This window comes from Chelonia mydas, chromosome 6 (genome assembly GCF_015237465.2).
Source record: "Chelonia mydas isolate rCheMyd1 chromosome 6, rCheMyd1.pri.v2, whole genome shotgun sequence".
NCBI classification, from domain to species: domain Eukaryota; kingdom Metazoa; phylum Chordata; order Testudines; family Cheloniidae; genus Chelonia; species Chelonia mydas.
Window position 1 is genome coordinate 108,641,377 of NC_051246.2, and position 14,758 is coordinate 108,656,134.

Here is a 14,758-nt window from a genome sequence, read left to right on the forward strand (position 1 = left end):
AGCAAAACTGCTTCATTTGATAAGGGTTCTGACTATGCTTGGGTGGAAAAGACGAAGTATCTTTTAGTTGTTAGCTGCTAAAATTGTTCAAAATTCCTTCTTTTCAATTCAACAATAAATCTGAATATTAGTTACGTCCACATATGTCTGTTCATTTATACTCTATCTCTTTTTCCAAGGATTCTACACTGGTATTTTTTAAAATAACATCTGGTATTCTTTCGTATTTTGGCAGTCTTCACGTTACAGAAAATCAACTTTTCATTTTCTGGGTGCACTAAACCCTCGTGATCGGTAGTAATTGGGTTCCAAAGTATTCAAAGATTCTCACTCAACTGTATTTCTGATTTTAGTTTAACAAATCGTCCGGAACAAGATTGGTATCGTAGCTATCAATCCAAAGCGATGTAAGATACACACACACAGCTTTCTACGGGGCCTGGAAATGGTCACAAAATAATGTCAGGCAAAACACTGACTATATCTTCAAATGCGTTTTATCCCAATCAATTTGCATGTTAATTTTTTACTCAGAAAAGAACAAAAAAAGCTTCCTCTCAACAAAGATAAGCCACTAAAACCCTATATTCAAATAGCATTACAGGACAGATGTAAACTCACAAAGGTAAGGACAGAAAAGGCTACACATCCAGCCTTAACTTATGTGCCAAGCTTGGACAACACCACAAGTAAAGTCCTCCACCATTTAAGATCCCTGCAGTTTCAACTGGGCAGTTTAGGCCAGACTCTGAATGAAAACTCTGACTCTGCTTGTGGGTTTAAAATGAGACGCTCCTTCGCATTATTTGAACTTTGCTTTCTGTGGTTTCATTTCTGTTGCTGGGCTGCTGGGTTTCACCATTCGTTTTTTGTTTGTTCTTTTCCCCCTAATTTTTATTTATTTAAAATAGAATGTTAAAAAGGAGGAAAAGCTGAACCACAAAAAAGAGAAAGGAACTAAAAAACGCCTGCTGCCCTCACATGGAAAAGGGCAAAGTGAAAACTAATTGCTTCCAGCCAGGTGGGTTAAGGTGTGCCCAGCCTCTCACCACACCCCGATGCATTCTCCAAGCAACCCGTCAGTAATCGCTCACGGGGAATACTGCGATCCATGGAGCAGAGATGGTGTCCAAAGTGGGAACCCTCTGAAACTGGTGTCATTCAATGGTTTCATGTGCTTAGACAATGTTCATTCACAGCACTGTATTTGTCAGACTCCTAGCGGAATCTCTAAGCACTGTTACTATCTATCGCACCAATCTGCATTCAAAATAAAGTGCTTTTTCATCCAAGACTGCAACGGCTCTATCACAATACCACTGACACGACACTTTTTAGCACGGTGGCACCATTACAGCATTTATACACATGTGTATATTATGCAACACACAATATTAAAATTACTACACTTGCAATGGTTTCTGACTTTCAGATGCTTCAAGCTCATTCATAATACCAAGAGAGCTTCAGCTACTACACCCTGGGCCTGATCCAAAGGCTCTGGAACTCACTGGAAAGACTTCCCACTGGGCTTTGGATGAGGCCTATAATAGGGAGTGTTACATTTCTTTCTATATTTTAGTTGTACTTAAGTACTAAAAATACAAAAGAACCCAAAAGCAATAAACTGCCCTTCTTCTTATTTTCCCTCCCTTATCATACAGCATAAAACGTAAGATATGTTAATATATTTTATTTTGTTTAAAGAAGTGGGAGAGAAAAAACTGATCACGGAACAAGGTCCTGCATGTCAAATTTCTTCCCCAGGAATCGTTTCTACAGCTCAGTTGCAAACCCATAAAAGCAGAGGTTGATGGAAACACGCCACAGCCTTCACTATAGAGGCGCTAGCAGGTACCCCAATTGCCATGGGTACTGTAAGATCGGTTACCATGTAAATCTTCCACAGTCCCAGATGAGCAGAGCACAGATTAACCAGATCTGACTGCGACTTGCCAGCTGCACCCCATCTACAGGGAAATTCTACCTTCAAGGGTATGGCAAACGCTCCCTCCTGCCTATGCCCCATGTACGTGGAGTTACCAGCTGCATGATCCATGTGACAGTCATTGCACTGAAACCCAGGCAACTCTACAGTGCTTTGAAACCAAATCCCTACTTTCAATGTTTTACCCTCATCCCGGTAAAAAGGCACAAAGGAAAGACTGGGCCCTCAAAGAAGTGGATTTCAACCTGGGGTCCGCAAACTATGTCTAACAGATCCGAGAAAGGTAGTCATAACCATAAAACAGTGGTTTACCACCTGTGGACCACGGACCCCTGGAGGTCCACAGACTATGCCTAAGATTTCCAAAGGGATCTGCACCTCCATTCAAAATTTTTTAGGTCTGCAAATGAAAAAAGGTTGAAAACCACTGCCTTAAGGTGTTACCCACAAACTAGACTTTAGAATGATGTCCCACTGACAACACCTGCATGTCACTCTTATTGTAATATCATTGCACTTATAGAAATAGAGCAGACAACACACACTGGCTAGGTTATCGGAAGCACCCAGTGTCATGATTTTACCTGCTTACAACTAATACTTTGGAAAGCAAAGGCTTCATCTCCTCACCATCCAAAGTCTAGCAATAACCTGCATACAGATTATTTTCATCTTCGCAGCTGTGAATTGCAGTGTTTAGATATTGTATGATGTCTAAATTGCACTAACATCACACTCAGCAGCACTGGCTGGTTTTAGCTGCCATCAATATTTAATTTTTCTGATCCACACGATTAAAGATCAATTCTTCATAAAAAGAAAGCTGAGGATGGATTAGTAAAGAGAAAAACAACAGCAACGGGGAATAAAGCTCTACTGACAGAGAGACTCATATTTTTGTATTACTTTTAAGTGAACCTCATGCCTGTGAAAAGTCCATGATGACAGCCCAAGAGATTCAAATTCTCCACTTATCCACAGAACAGCAAAGGCAGCAGCTGTATGAGCTTCCCCAAGCTGCCCGGCCAATGTTCCTCAACCTTGACCTGAAGGGACAATCTCTGGGTGTAGAGGACAGTTTAGTCTCTTTGGCCCATTCGGTCTGCTAAGACAGTCACACAAGCATGCCAATTAGTTCCAACTGTGGTAGAGAGGGGCGTTTTTTGCTACGATATGAACACCTGTCCACTAGGTACTGGACAGAGATCCCTGCTTCACATAGCCCACTACACAGCCTTCAGATGTTAATGATTTTTGATCACTAGACAGCACAGGGACTAGAATGCGGGGAGGGGAGAGGGGAATAACCCATTTAGATCTAATGCATTAGCAAACAGAACACACAGCTGTGAGTTTCAGGGCTCTTCTGCAACACAGTACATCAAACACCTATTTCAGAAGTATCCTGAACCTCTCAGAGCGCAGCTTAACCCTCAGTCCACACCTGAGACAGAACAAACCTCTCTGCCACGGCAGAAAATGTAATAAGGATTACATTATAAGAAAAATGCAAATGGAAATGAAATAGTAATAACAATGAAAATACCAAACAAAACAAAAGCCAGGCATATCCAAATGCATACTTGAATCTTGGGCATTTCTCAGATGTAATTTAATCAGAAGCTACACACACATAATGTTACAGAAAGGGGTGATGTATGCTTTCCTAAATAAACTAGATGCTCTTGAAAAAAAAATATTCACTGCTACTGAGAGCCTAAAATGCATCGGTTCTTTTACAGACCACAAAAGCTGTAAATCTTCACAGATAAAACAGGGATTGTGATGATGTGATGTAAAAGCATTCTTTGTTCCCAAGTGAATAGATTTGTTTTATTTAAAACTAAACACACATACAAAAAAGATACTGGATACACAAAAGAAAAGAAAAAAAAACTGTACTGAAGTACAATCTTTTAACTGTATTGGAAAAGAATCCCTGAATTACAGACGCTTAACAAAATATTTAAAAAGCCTGGTCGAAATTAGGTATTTTGTTTCCCGTGTGGATTTAAACACACAGCTATATTGTCTTTTAAAATTTCAGTCTCCAAAGGGGTTGTGTTCTGAATGAGGCATAAATCACTGTTACTCGTATACAACTTTCTCGAGCCATTTTTTTGACTTTCATTGAAGCATATTCATTACAACATTCAATGAATTTATGGCTTATGCCAGTGGCTTAGTGGAAGGGGTCATAAAAAAGTTAGGTAAACTAGTGATTTTTTATTCTCCCCCTTAACTTTGGATTCCCTTTTTATAATGTGCTGTCTAGTACTGAGTCTCTGGAAAGTACCCTGGGCACATAACAGCACACACACAAATTATCAGATGCTTCAGACAAAAAAAAATTGAATTTCTTCCATTGAGGCAACTACACAAAAGACTTGCATATGTCAAAAATACAGAACTCAGTCCCTGTGAATGCCATACCATTAATCAAATCCCCGATCTGGTGTCACTTTTGCCCGTAAAATGATGGTATTCTTCTAACCCCCTCCATTGGCGCGTGCCTGCAATGCGTGAAGTGCGTCCCTCTGCTTTAATTTGTTTTCGAATAGCCTGCTTTAGGCATTTTTTATATATTCCTTGGGGAAAGCTGCTGCTGCTTAGAGCTCTATCAAGGGGATACGGTATAGGCTAGGCAACAGCTTTTTGGGGAGGAAAGCAGTGAGCAAATTTAACTGATGTTTAGAAGCTGTAACTTACTCTGAATACACAACTGCCTTTGAGGGTGCAAAGGAACAGTGCGCAGTGTGCAGCCTGCATAGACACATTTTATGAAAGTAAATAAACATGAAAGAGGAAGGTAATGTGGTAGCAGCAGCTGAATGAATCATACATTTATCAATGCTTCACACAGTTATTGATGTCTTTTTTCCCCCTCATGACAAAGATATATATAAATCTATCCGCATAGAACAGCGGCACACACTTCGCAAGGCGCTTTCATGGCACCCGTAACTTTACTGTGCAGCACGATTCAGCCCCAAAAGGCAGCTTACTTTTCCTCTAGCCTTCTCTGAGGCTACCCGACTCTTAACCCTGAAAGACCAAATGCTACAGACAATTCTAACTCAATGTGTTGGGCCCGGAGAACCAAAGAGGACTGCTGCGCTGCAGAACAACCACCAAAAGGAGAAACTGTTCAGCGGAAGTGGAGAGCCATTTTGGTTGTAGTAAGTCTCTTCAGCGAGACTTTTTAAAACGTCTTTCAATCTCAGAGGGTTTCTACCCAACTATTATGTATGTGGGGGAAAGGGGGGGGGGGGACGTATTATGTCTCTTAGTAAAAATTTACAGTCGTGGAATTGAAGCAAAGCCACAATCAGCAAAGTTTGAGGTTTCTGCAGAAAAGGTTTTCCCAGAGCTGGAGAATGGTAGCATCATCAGTGTTTGAGCCACTGTGCTCTTCATCTTCCAGGTCTGTCAAATGAGCTGGCTGCTGTCGTCCAACTAGCTCAATTCAAACATTAAATGAAGTAGAGAAATCATCAGATAAATTGCTGGCCCTCTGTACTCAAGAGTGAAGTCTTTTTCTACAGTTGATGACAGCCCTGATCTTTTGTCTGACCTAATTTATTTCTCTTTCAGGTTAGAATAAAACACTCTTTCCTGTCACGGGATAATCTCCACCCACATATTGTGCCCGAAAATAAGAATAAGTCATTGCTATGTTAACAAAACTATAACTTGATGAATTTCTCGGACTTGGTGAGGTAAACTTTATATCCTAACATCCAATGATCAAAGCTTTCTATGTGTATGCCATTAAATTATATGTTTGGGCAAGAAAGTTTCCCACTAAAGTCTATCAACAATGCACAGGCAAACTAAAACAGTGAATGGTAGAAGCCCTGTATATTAGCCTATCGCTCATTCCACGGAAAGTTTTAAACGTTGTATATGACTTGTGTTTATTTCTTTAGGGAAAGACGTATTTTTATTTACAGGAACTGCAGCCTGTACGTTAAAAGGACTCAAGGATCAAAAGCAACACAAGCTATCCCCAAAATTTGATACAATCGAGTGGGATTTCAAGCTTTATGACATTCATACAATTCATAAACAATTGTATGAATGTGCATGTGCATTTTTAATGTACACAGTCTTCTTCTCTATCTAATATTCGCTGTATGCTTATACATACGCAGAAAGCAGATAAATAGATGCACAGGTCTTTTTACAATGAATCCATACCTATGGCTATCATCAGCCTGGTCACTATCTGACAAAAACAAACTGAGAATTTAAAGATTATATGTTGATGATAAAAAACACTGTTAAAAACTTGTTTTAATTAAAGACTTCTAATTGCAGGAATCCGTTAATCAGTCATGATTTGTTTAAAAATAGATTTATCTAACTTGCAATCCCACTCATCGAGTACCATATAGATCTTTGCATAAAAATCAATACTTCAACTTTACACTTAAAATATTTTGCAGCAACATAAACTGCCTCAGATACAGCTATTATTTCCCAAGCTATTGTATCCCACCCACCAGTACTAGAGTACTGGATGATTCAAACCATAATCTACTATGATACAGGCTATGAGCTCCCCCTAGTTGTCAACACATGTCACTTAAACCCAGAGGGCACAACTGAGACTTGCAATTCAACTAAAAGCCAGCAAAGTTTATTTTGGAAAGTATTTTATATCAACAAACAATCCACAGCACAAAGCAATCTAGATAGGAAATGTGAAAGGGAAATAAATGCCTTTTGCAAAGCATTTTTAAACAAAAAGATTACGCTAAAAACAAACAGTTCTGATAAAAACAACAGAATAGGTGTCAATGGAAGTCAGTCATTGATATCTATAATTTGCACTATTTTACCTAGCACACACTCATCTAAATCATAATTATTGTCAGATATGCCACAAGACATCCTTTTGTTCAACATAGCAAGATACGTTTTGCCCTAGACAAGGATTCAACAAACCATTATTATTAAACACAGCCACGTAGGAAAACCTTAGACTTGTTTGCTAAATGTTTAAATAAGCTTGACAAAATATTCTCTGTATTTGTCTACCAACGAAACAACATGAAACACCTTCTAATCTATCGTACAGCTATTTAAATCACTAAGCAAATCAAGCAAAAACTAGGAAGCAATACAGATTCATAACACACAGCCACAACATGTTGGCTTTTTAAAATATGGTATTTTTTGAAGCCAGGAAGGCTATGAAAATGAACTGTTTTTTATCTCATGAGTAAATTATGAATAAATTTAAATAAAATGCATCCCAGAGACTGATAAAGAACGTATCTTTTGTACTGTCTTATTTAAAGCTGTCATGTAACATGTCTTTAAAAAACACATTATGCTTTTGTATGCACAGCTATGCGGGTATTAAGAAAAACGCAGCCATCTCCAAAAATCATTTCCTAGCTAATTCTTTAGTAATATCTTACATTCTCAATGTGTGACACTAGGTGAAATTGTTTTCTTTGACAGCAAAAAGCACATTAATTGCAGCAAATCTACATGCATCTTAAGTGGAGTTCTTTGCACTTAGAAGCAATTTGCAAAACTTTTACGTACTAGAAATTTTATTAGTTTTTTCTTTTGCTTAAATTACTTTGACAACATACGAATTGATAGGGTAAATTATTAATATTCTTAGGGAACCTGTTGACCAGTTATGGAAGAAATCTCATTGGGGAACTCTAGTTCTCTATCTGGAATTTTATCCTTTTACTGTGCTTTTCTCCTCCATATTTTCTACTGTTTTATTAATTCTGTGTATTTTGCCTTATTCTGCAAAACTGGCAGAAGCAGGCTTTTCACATAGAGTCTCTTTCACATTTCCTTCAACTCCAAAATATAGTTCAGGTTTTAAAACACATTTCTCTAGTTTAAAAATTGCTAAACTGAAAAATAAGCAGTTAAACCAAAATAATCTTTCTTGATCTGGAGCAGTTCTACAGCATATCATCATCTCTTCTGTATAACACCTTTTTTTCACTTTGTCTATAAATTTAACTAGCTCGGGTACAAGTTTTTTGTCTCCATCACTGGATAAAGGTCCAGACTTTTGTTTTAAATATCTTTTCTCTTATTTGCATTGCAAGGAAATCTACTGCAACACTGTCTGAGGAACCTAGAGAATGGCAAATAGGCCACTCAATTTTGAAGATTATCAATAATAATCATTGTTCCAATTTTGGAATAAACAAATATGTTATATATAGTGCAGCCTGCTTATCTGCATTCACTATCTAAATGTTTCTTTGAAACCCAATAAATACCAGTGGAACAGTGTCAGAAAACCTGCCTCAATGGAAGAAATTCCTTTTTTTTTCTGGCCTGGCACAGGACTCCCATCCACCCTGCAAACCATTTCTCCTGACGGATGCCAAAAAGGCAGAGCTAAACATCAAAAATATGCATCTCAGTCAACAATATCAAATTCATTCCGGGTTGTTGTTTTGGTTATTAGCTTAGGCTTCCCCCCTCCCCCCAGCTACTCTCCAAACTCTCCTTTTCACAGGACAGACACTGGCTCTTTAATAATGAATTAAAGCTTCCTGAAAACTGGTAGGACTACTCCTGTCTGGCAAAGCACCCTTCTGAAAGTCTGCAGCTTAGGCTCAGTGTATGTGTGCTAAAATGCCCGCATTTCCTGCTTCCCTCCGCCCCCCCAGTTGATACCTTTATTTTTTTCTGCCACTATTCAATATGCATCCTGATTTCTCCGCCAGCTTCCTCAGGATGGAGAGATAGATAAATACAAGAGGGGAGGGAGGGAAACTGCATGCAGCTTTGCCTTCCATTCCTCGCAGGCTCCCCTCCAAACCCATTGTGCCCGCTGCTTCTTGGAACCCCTATTAATGATTCCCTGTCTCATTATATCCTTTCAAATAAGGCGATATGAAAACAAGATGAAATTGAAGAGCGAACCTACCTGGCTCCCCTCCCTCCCCCCCCAAAAAATATGTTTCGCCCTTTTAAGCAAATTCAAAGGTACGCAACAAACCAGATTATCCACACAGTCCACGGCCCCTTTCAAAACCAAATATCTCCTTGCAAATGAGACAGAAAATAAGTAGTACAAATTGCAATAGGTGATGCAGATGGTTTTAAAAATCAACAATCACCCTCCCCCCACAAAAAAGGAAAATGCAATTTCCAAACCAGATGTTTGGGTTTTTTTAAATGCAAATAACAAAAGGGGAGGGGGAGGAGAGTCACCTTTTTTATGGGCATGCAAATCTGGCTGCAAAATAACAATGAAAAATAACAATGAATTAAAAACACCCCGGCCCCAAAAAAGAGTCAAATATCAGATGCATCTTCATTTTGTTGCACCAGGTGCTGGTTGGGGGGGGGGGGGAGAAATGGGGGTTAAAAAAAAGAAGTAACCAGATGAGCTAAAAAAAATAAGAAATTGAAATTTCAGAAGGCAAACGCCACCCAAAATATCTAATAAAAAAAGTTCCAATAAATTCTTACAAACAAAATGTATCAGCTGTAACAAAGGAGAGATCGCAAGCACCAAATGCTCCTGGCAGATGGCTTCTATTCTTGGTTTTCAGGGGAGGGGAGACTCTCGTATATATTTATTTATTTATTTATTTATTTAAATTTTTTAAAATATAACATAAATATTCGGATCTGCAGCGTTAGAGACTCAGCCCTTGGCTTGCTCCATGCGCAACACTCCTTTAAAAGCAAGTTCGGGACTTATTTTGTTGTTGCTGTTTGCTTGTTATTTGGCTACATTTTTTTCCCCACCTCAGACGGTGGGATTTCGGAGAGCCATGCAAGGGAAAACCCTGCCTGCAATCTTCACTGCACCTAGAAGAGGTTTGATTTTTACTGCACTAAAATTGTGCATGGAGAATTAGGGAAATAAACGCTAAAAACGGGGGTGGGAGGGGAAGAGAACGTGCACAGAGAAGGTGCAATTGCAGCCGCTTCTGTAGCACGCGCGCACACACATCTCCACACACAAACTGCGCTGTCCCCCGGATCTTCGTAGAGATTGTTACATCTTAGTATCGTCTCTTTCTTTTACAATGGGAGCTTTTGCAAAGTGCGGCTCTCACGCCTGCCCGGGCTTTTGTGTGGCGGGGCCGGGGGGGTTCCCAGCGTGGACCTAAAGCTCCAGCTTCATTGTGATTGTGACTATTAATTATTGTTATTATTATGGTTATTTGCTGCAGCTGAATCCTCGTGGGGTAATTCCCCCCCCACCCTCACCCCCTTGCAAATTGGGTCCTGGCTCTCGCCGGCCCGCTCGCTGCCATGCCTGGGTCGGTGGCCGGTTTCCTCGTGGAGGGGCAGGAGCCCCCTCCCATGCCTTGGCACCTGGGCAGCTCCTTCCGTGCGGGGCATGGGGAGGACAGCCGCCTTCCCAGCTACCTGGAGCCTGACAAGCGTTTCGGGCGGCCGCTGCTCTCCGCCTTCGCCTCCCCCAGCCCCCATCCCAAGGGCTGCCCCGGTCGCCAGCCCCCCAGCCGGCGATCTTCCCGCATCGTGCCGGGGACGGTCCCGGCTTCGCCTCCCGGGGCGCGCCGGCCAAGAGGGGCTCCCCGGCGGCAAGCTCCGTGGGGTCCCCCGTCCCCCCCTCCGTCCTCCCGCCGCTCTCCTTCACTGCCCGCCTTTCCCCCCCCCCTCCCCCCTCCGGCTCCCCTTGCCCGCATTTCCCCCGGCCGGCTGTCACACCGCCGCGTGTGCTCGCCAACTTTCCCCGGCTCTTCCCACTGCAGCCAGCACGCGCGCTTTGCAAACCAAAACACCGAGACCCCACCGCCAGCTCCTTCCCCGGCCCCTTCTCTGCCCCACGCCGCCTGCCGCCTCCCTCCCGCACCGCCACAGCCTGCAAATTCACGGCAAACTTTGGTTTTCTCGAGTTCCCCCCTCCTCCCATCCACACACACCCTCCCCCCTTTAATTCCCTTCTCCTCTCCTCTCCCCCCCCCCCCCCTTCTCTTTCTGGCTCTAAAGTGACTTACTAGACTTGGCTTTTCCTGGACTTTTCCCCCCTTTTGAGCCTTGATTTCTGATCGTTCTTGTTTCAAGTTCAAACTTACGTGTGATAATCTCTCTTTGTGACAAGTGCTGCGGGTTTCCCTGCTTGCGACGGGACATTGCCCTGGCATTTACACTGGCATCGCCCGGAGAGCTGTACTGGGTTGGGGGGGATGTGTGGGGGAGTGGATCTTCCTCCTCTTTTTTTCGTTCACTCTTTCGTCTTCTTCTTTATTGATTTCTTCTTCTTTTTAAAAAATAAAATGGAGACAAGAAAAACCCTCTTTTTTTTTGCTGTTCTGGTGCACTGGGTGGGATATCCCCCTGAATTAAAAAAAGATCATCATCAGGAAAAACTCTTTCTTTTTTTCCTCTCTCTCTCTCTCTCTCACTGTCTTTTCTCCACTGCTTCTGCCACTTGGACTTCCAAATCTCTTCTTGAACTTAGGAGGATTTGCACCAACAGTGACACTTTCTCTCTCTCTCTCTCTCTCCAGAGTGCTTGGCAAATTGGCAAGTGCACTTCTTCCACCAGGAGGGTAAAAAATCAGGATTTTTTTTTTTAAGTACAGAATGGGGATTGCCCACACACACAAAAATGCCCCCAAAAATATTTTTTTTCAGAGATTGACCCTTGCTGGGTTTTTTTAAAGGGGTAGCCAAAACTGTGTCTCCTCTTTCCCAGTTCAAGTGGCACTGCTTTGCCCAAGTGCTTTTGGATTGCCAATGCCTCTGCACCACTTTGCACTGCTCCCCCTCGCCTGGCACTGGGACTGGAAGGAAGAAAGCCCCCAGTGCAGCTGGGTTGGTGCTGGCTATTACTATTATATATTGCAATGTGAAGATGGCGGAGTCCTGGTTCTCTGGGAGCGCTCTGTCTCTCTATGGCTGGGGCTGCCTCTGTACAATGGGATAAAATTCAAGTTCAAGTGCGGACGTGACGTTTAATCTGCACTAGAGACAAAAAGACCCAGAGAGTAGGAGCACTGGGGGCGACTAGCGGTGGCTTTTTAACATTGTACCCTGCAAGAGAACAAGAAACACACACACACACAAACTAAAGCACATGCACGGATTGGGAGCAGCTCCGGGCTTTGTGCGTTGCCTCCTTCCCCGGCACGCCGAGTGCCAGCGAAATAATAATGATCGATAATCGCCATCGTGATAAACAATAATCATTCAAACTGAACTCCCCCCTAGCCTGTTCTGAGTGACCTGTCTGTGCTGAGACCAGCGCCCGTGGGGCTGGGGAGGTGAGGGTCTAGCGGGTGGTGCACCGCGGCTGGGAGTGACTTGGGGATCTCCCTGGGGCAAAGTGCCTTGATTGGACTTAAATCGGCCAGGGGGGTTACGGCAGGCAGCGTGGCACCGCCGCCCGGGCTAAGAGAGGTCAGGATCGGAGTGGACAGCCCAGGGCGACGCAGGCAGCGGGGCTGAGGCGGGGTGATCGTTCCGCTCTGTTGTTAATGATGGCATAGGATCTCCATGGTCCGGGCTCGATTCTGGGTCTTGCTTCGTTGTGGTCCATTTCTAGGATCACTGGCGTAAAGGGCTGGGACGGGCTCCTCTTTCCTTCAGACGGCACCGCAGGTACTCAGCTGCAGGCACATCCCCACTGTATTTCAAGCAGTTTGTCACTAACACAAATATCTGTGTGGGCTGGGGAGAGATTTTGCTCTCCCTGATCTATGAGCGAGGCGACCGGGAAACTACAGGGAAACGCACCGAGAGGCTCTTTTTGCCTCTCTCACGCACTCACACCTCTCCGGCCTTTGTTTGTGGCGATGGTGGTTGTTGGTGTGAAAATTCCTGACAGGGAAGAGCTTTGTGTGAGTTAGTGGCACTCGCCCAAGACAGGGAGAATCCAGAGGCATTTAGATCACTGCGGGACAAGACACTGCATGTACTTTTCATTTGATTTCACAGGCAGGTAAATGCCCGGCTGAGCGCGCTTCTAACTTTAAGATTCTTGGAAACCAACTTTTCTTTCCCCGCCCTCTCCTTCTTCCCCTCTTCCCCGCCCCACGTATTTCCCCTGTTTTCCCCCACCCCAGAAAAGCAAACTCTTCGTTGCGAAGTGCTTTTCAGCACTAGGTCTGGACAGAGCGAGGGACGTGTGGGGGGCGCACTTTGAAGCCACATAGGGGGAGTACGGTGAAAGCCAAGAAAAATCATCAGCCTTCCCCCTGAGCACGCTGGGCAAGACATTCCGCATTCGTGTCATTCGCTTTCTACGCTGAATGAATATTGTTGTGTGTGAAGTCGCAGGGGAGCCTTAGGGGACCAAAATTCATCTCCGTGCCCTTAATCTGCTTGGAGCAGAATTTGGCTAACCAGCTACACTCGCCTCCTCCAGCAACTGTCGGGAAATCTGCCTCCCCCTACAGAGAGAGAGAGAGACCCTCTCAGATCTATGATTTCTACTTCGTCAGCCCCACTCTCTCCATAGATCCTAGTTCTGACCTGGGGATGTCCCATGGGGAAAGCCAAGGAAATCCCACCACCAGGCCTGGGGATGGGTTTTGTGGGCGGACACAGGGCCAACCTTGCCTTGTCCTCTTCTCCCTGACTCGGCCATCGTTCTCCGTTAATAGCAACTCTGGAAAAGCCAGTTCACCCCCTAGCACGTTGCCTAGCTTCTTCCTGGCGTTTGTTTGTTAAAGAAAATTAACATTGTGATTGTAACACAACTCGCAGCGGCTGGGCGGGAATTCAGACATCCTCTGGCGGCTTTACACACACACACACCCCAACACACACGGAGCCCTGGCAAAAAGTTGTGCAAACAATCGGGTGAGAAATGGGGGGCACAGCAAGGGCCTGAGTTGGAGAAAGGTCCGAGGTAGCCTTCAACTGGAGAGAGGGGAGGGAAAATGCCTTCCGCGGAACCTGGGCTGGGGGAGCAGCAGTGTCCCCTCCTGTGCCTTTCAGGGGATCTTTTGCTGAACCATTCTTCCTGCAGCTCCACCCCCGTTCTGCCTAAAGCTTGAAAAGCACCAGCCCCACCTGGTGTCAGCATGATGGATGCCACAGGCGTCGGTTGTAGCCTTTCCAGGAATGCAGCTAAAAGTCCCAAGAAAAGACAAAAAAGCAACAAACAAAAAAAGTTTAAAATATTTCTACCGGCTCTCTCTCTCTCTCTCTCTCTCTCACACACACACACACACACACACACACGCACTTCATGCATTTCTAGATACTTGAGTCATATTTCTACGGCCATTTCCTATAAGGGTTCGCTTTCATTAATTCCAAGAAGAGTCTTTCTTTCTTTCTTTCTCAGTCCCTCCATGCCCCCCCCCCCCACACACACACACATATCCTTGCACTTTGCTTGGCGTGGCAAACAGGCTTTGAGTGTGTGACTCTCATACAAAACGTGTCTCGCGATTCTGGGGGAGGCATTTGCAAACCCACTGGCTGCTCCTCGTGTAAAGGTGCAGCGCGAATGGCGTTACTGGCAGCCAGGGGAGTGGGGTGGGTGCAAAGTCCATCTCGCCTTACTTTGGCCGGTTTCAGATCGTTGTAGGAAGCTGCACGTACCTAAAGCAAGCCTTATCAGGAAGTTCCTGGGCATCATTTGTTGATTCACCACTGTCTTACAGTGGGCATTCAAATCAAAGATAAGGACACATAAATGATTGACCATGTTGCGTTGCCTTATTGCCTCTCATGGTTTAGCCTGGGGTGGACGCGGTTTTTCTTCCTTTGAAGTGAGATCAGGACTAGTGTAAGAGCTGGCGTTGTCTTACACACAGCTTATCTGAGCTATTTTTTTAAAGCCTGCCTTCTCTTCCACCTCCTTCTAAAATATATCCC

The 14,758-nt window shown here is 43.8% G+C and overlaps 1 protein-coding gene across 7 annotated transcripts in view; it reads right to left on the minus strand.

Moving 5' to 3' along the window:
- The window catches only part of BCL11B (BAF chromatin remodeling complex subunit BCL11B), a 103,256-nt gene extending 90,661 nt beyond the window's left edge, over positions 1-12,595 (minus strand). For 2 of the 7 annotated variants that reach the window (XM_007064952.4, XM_007064950.4), the window contains exon 1: positions 11,002-11,843. In XM_007064952.4, coding sequence (XP_007065014.1) covers positions 11,002-11,059 — 58 coding nt within the window. In that variant the 5' untranslated portion in view covers positions 11,060-11,843. Of the gene's footprint in view, positions 1-10,923 lie in introns of all 7 variants that reach the window. The other 5 variants (XM_043548391.1, XM_043548390.1, XM_007064949.4 and 2 more) reach the window with 4 other exon arrangements.
- Positions 12,596-14,758: the final 2,163 nt, after the last annotated feature.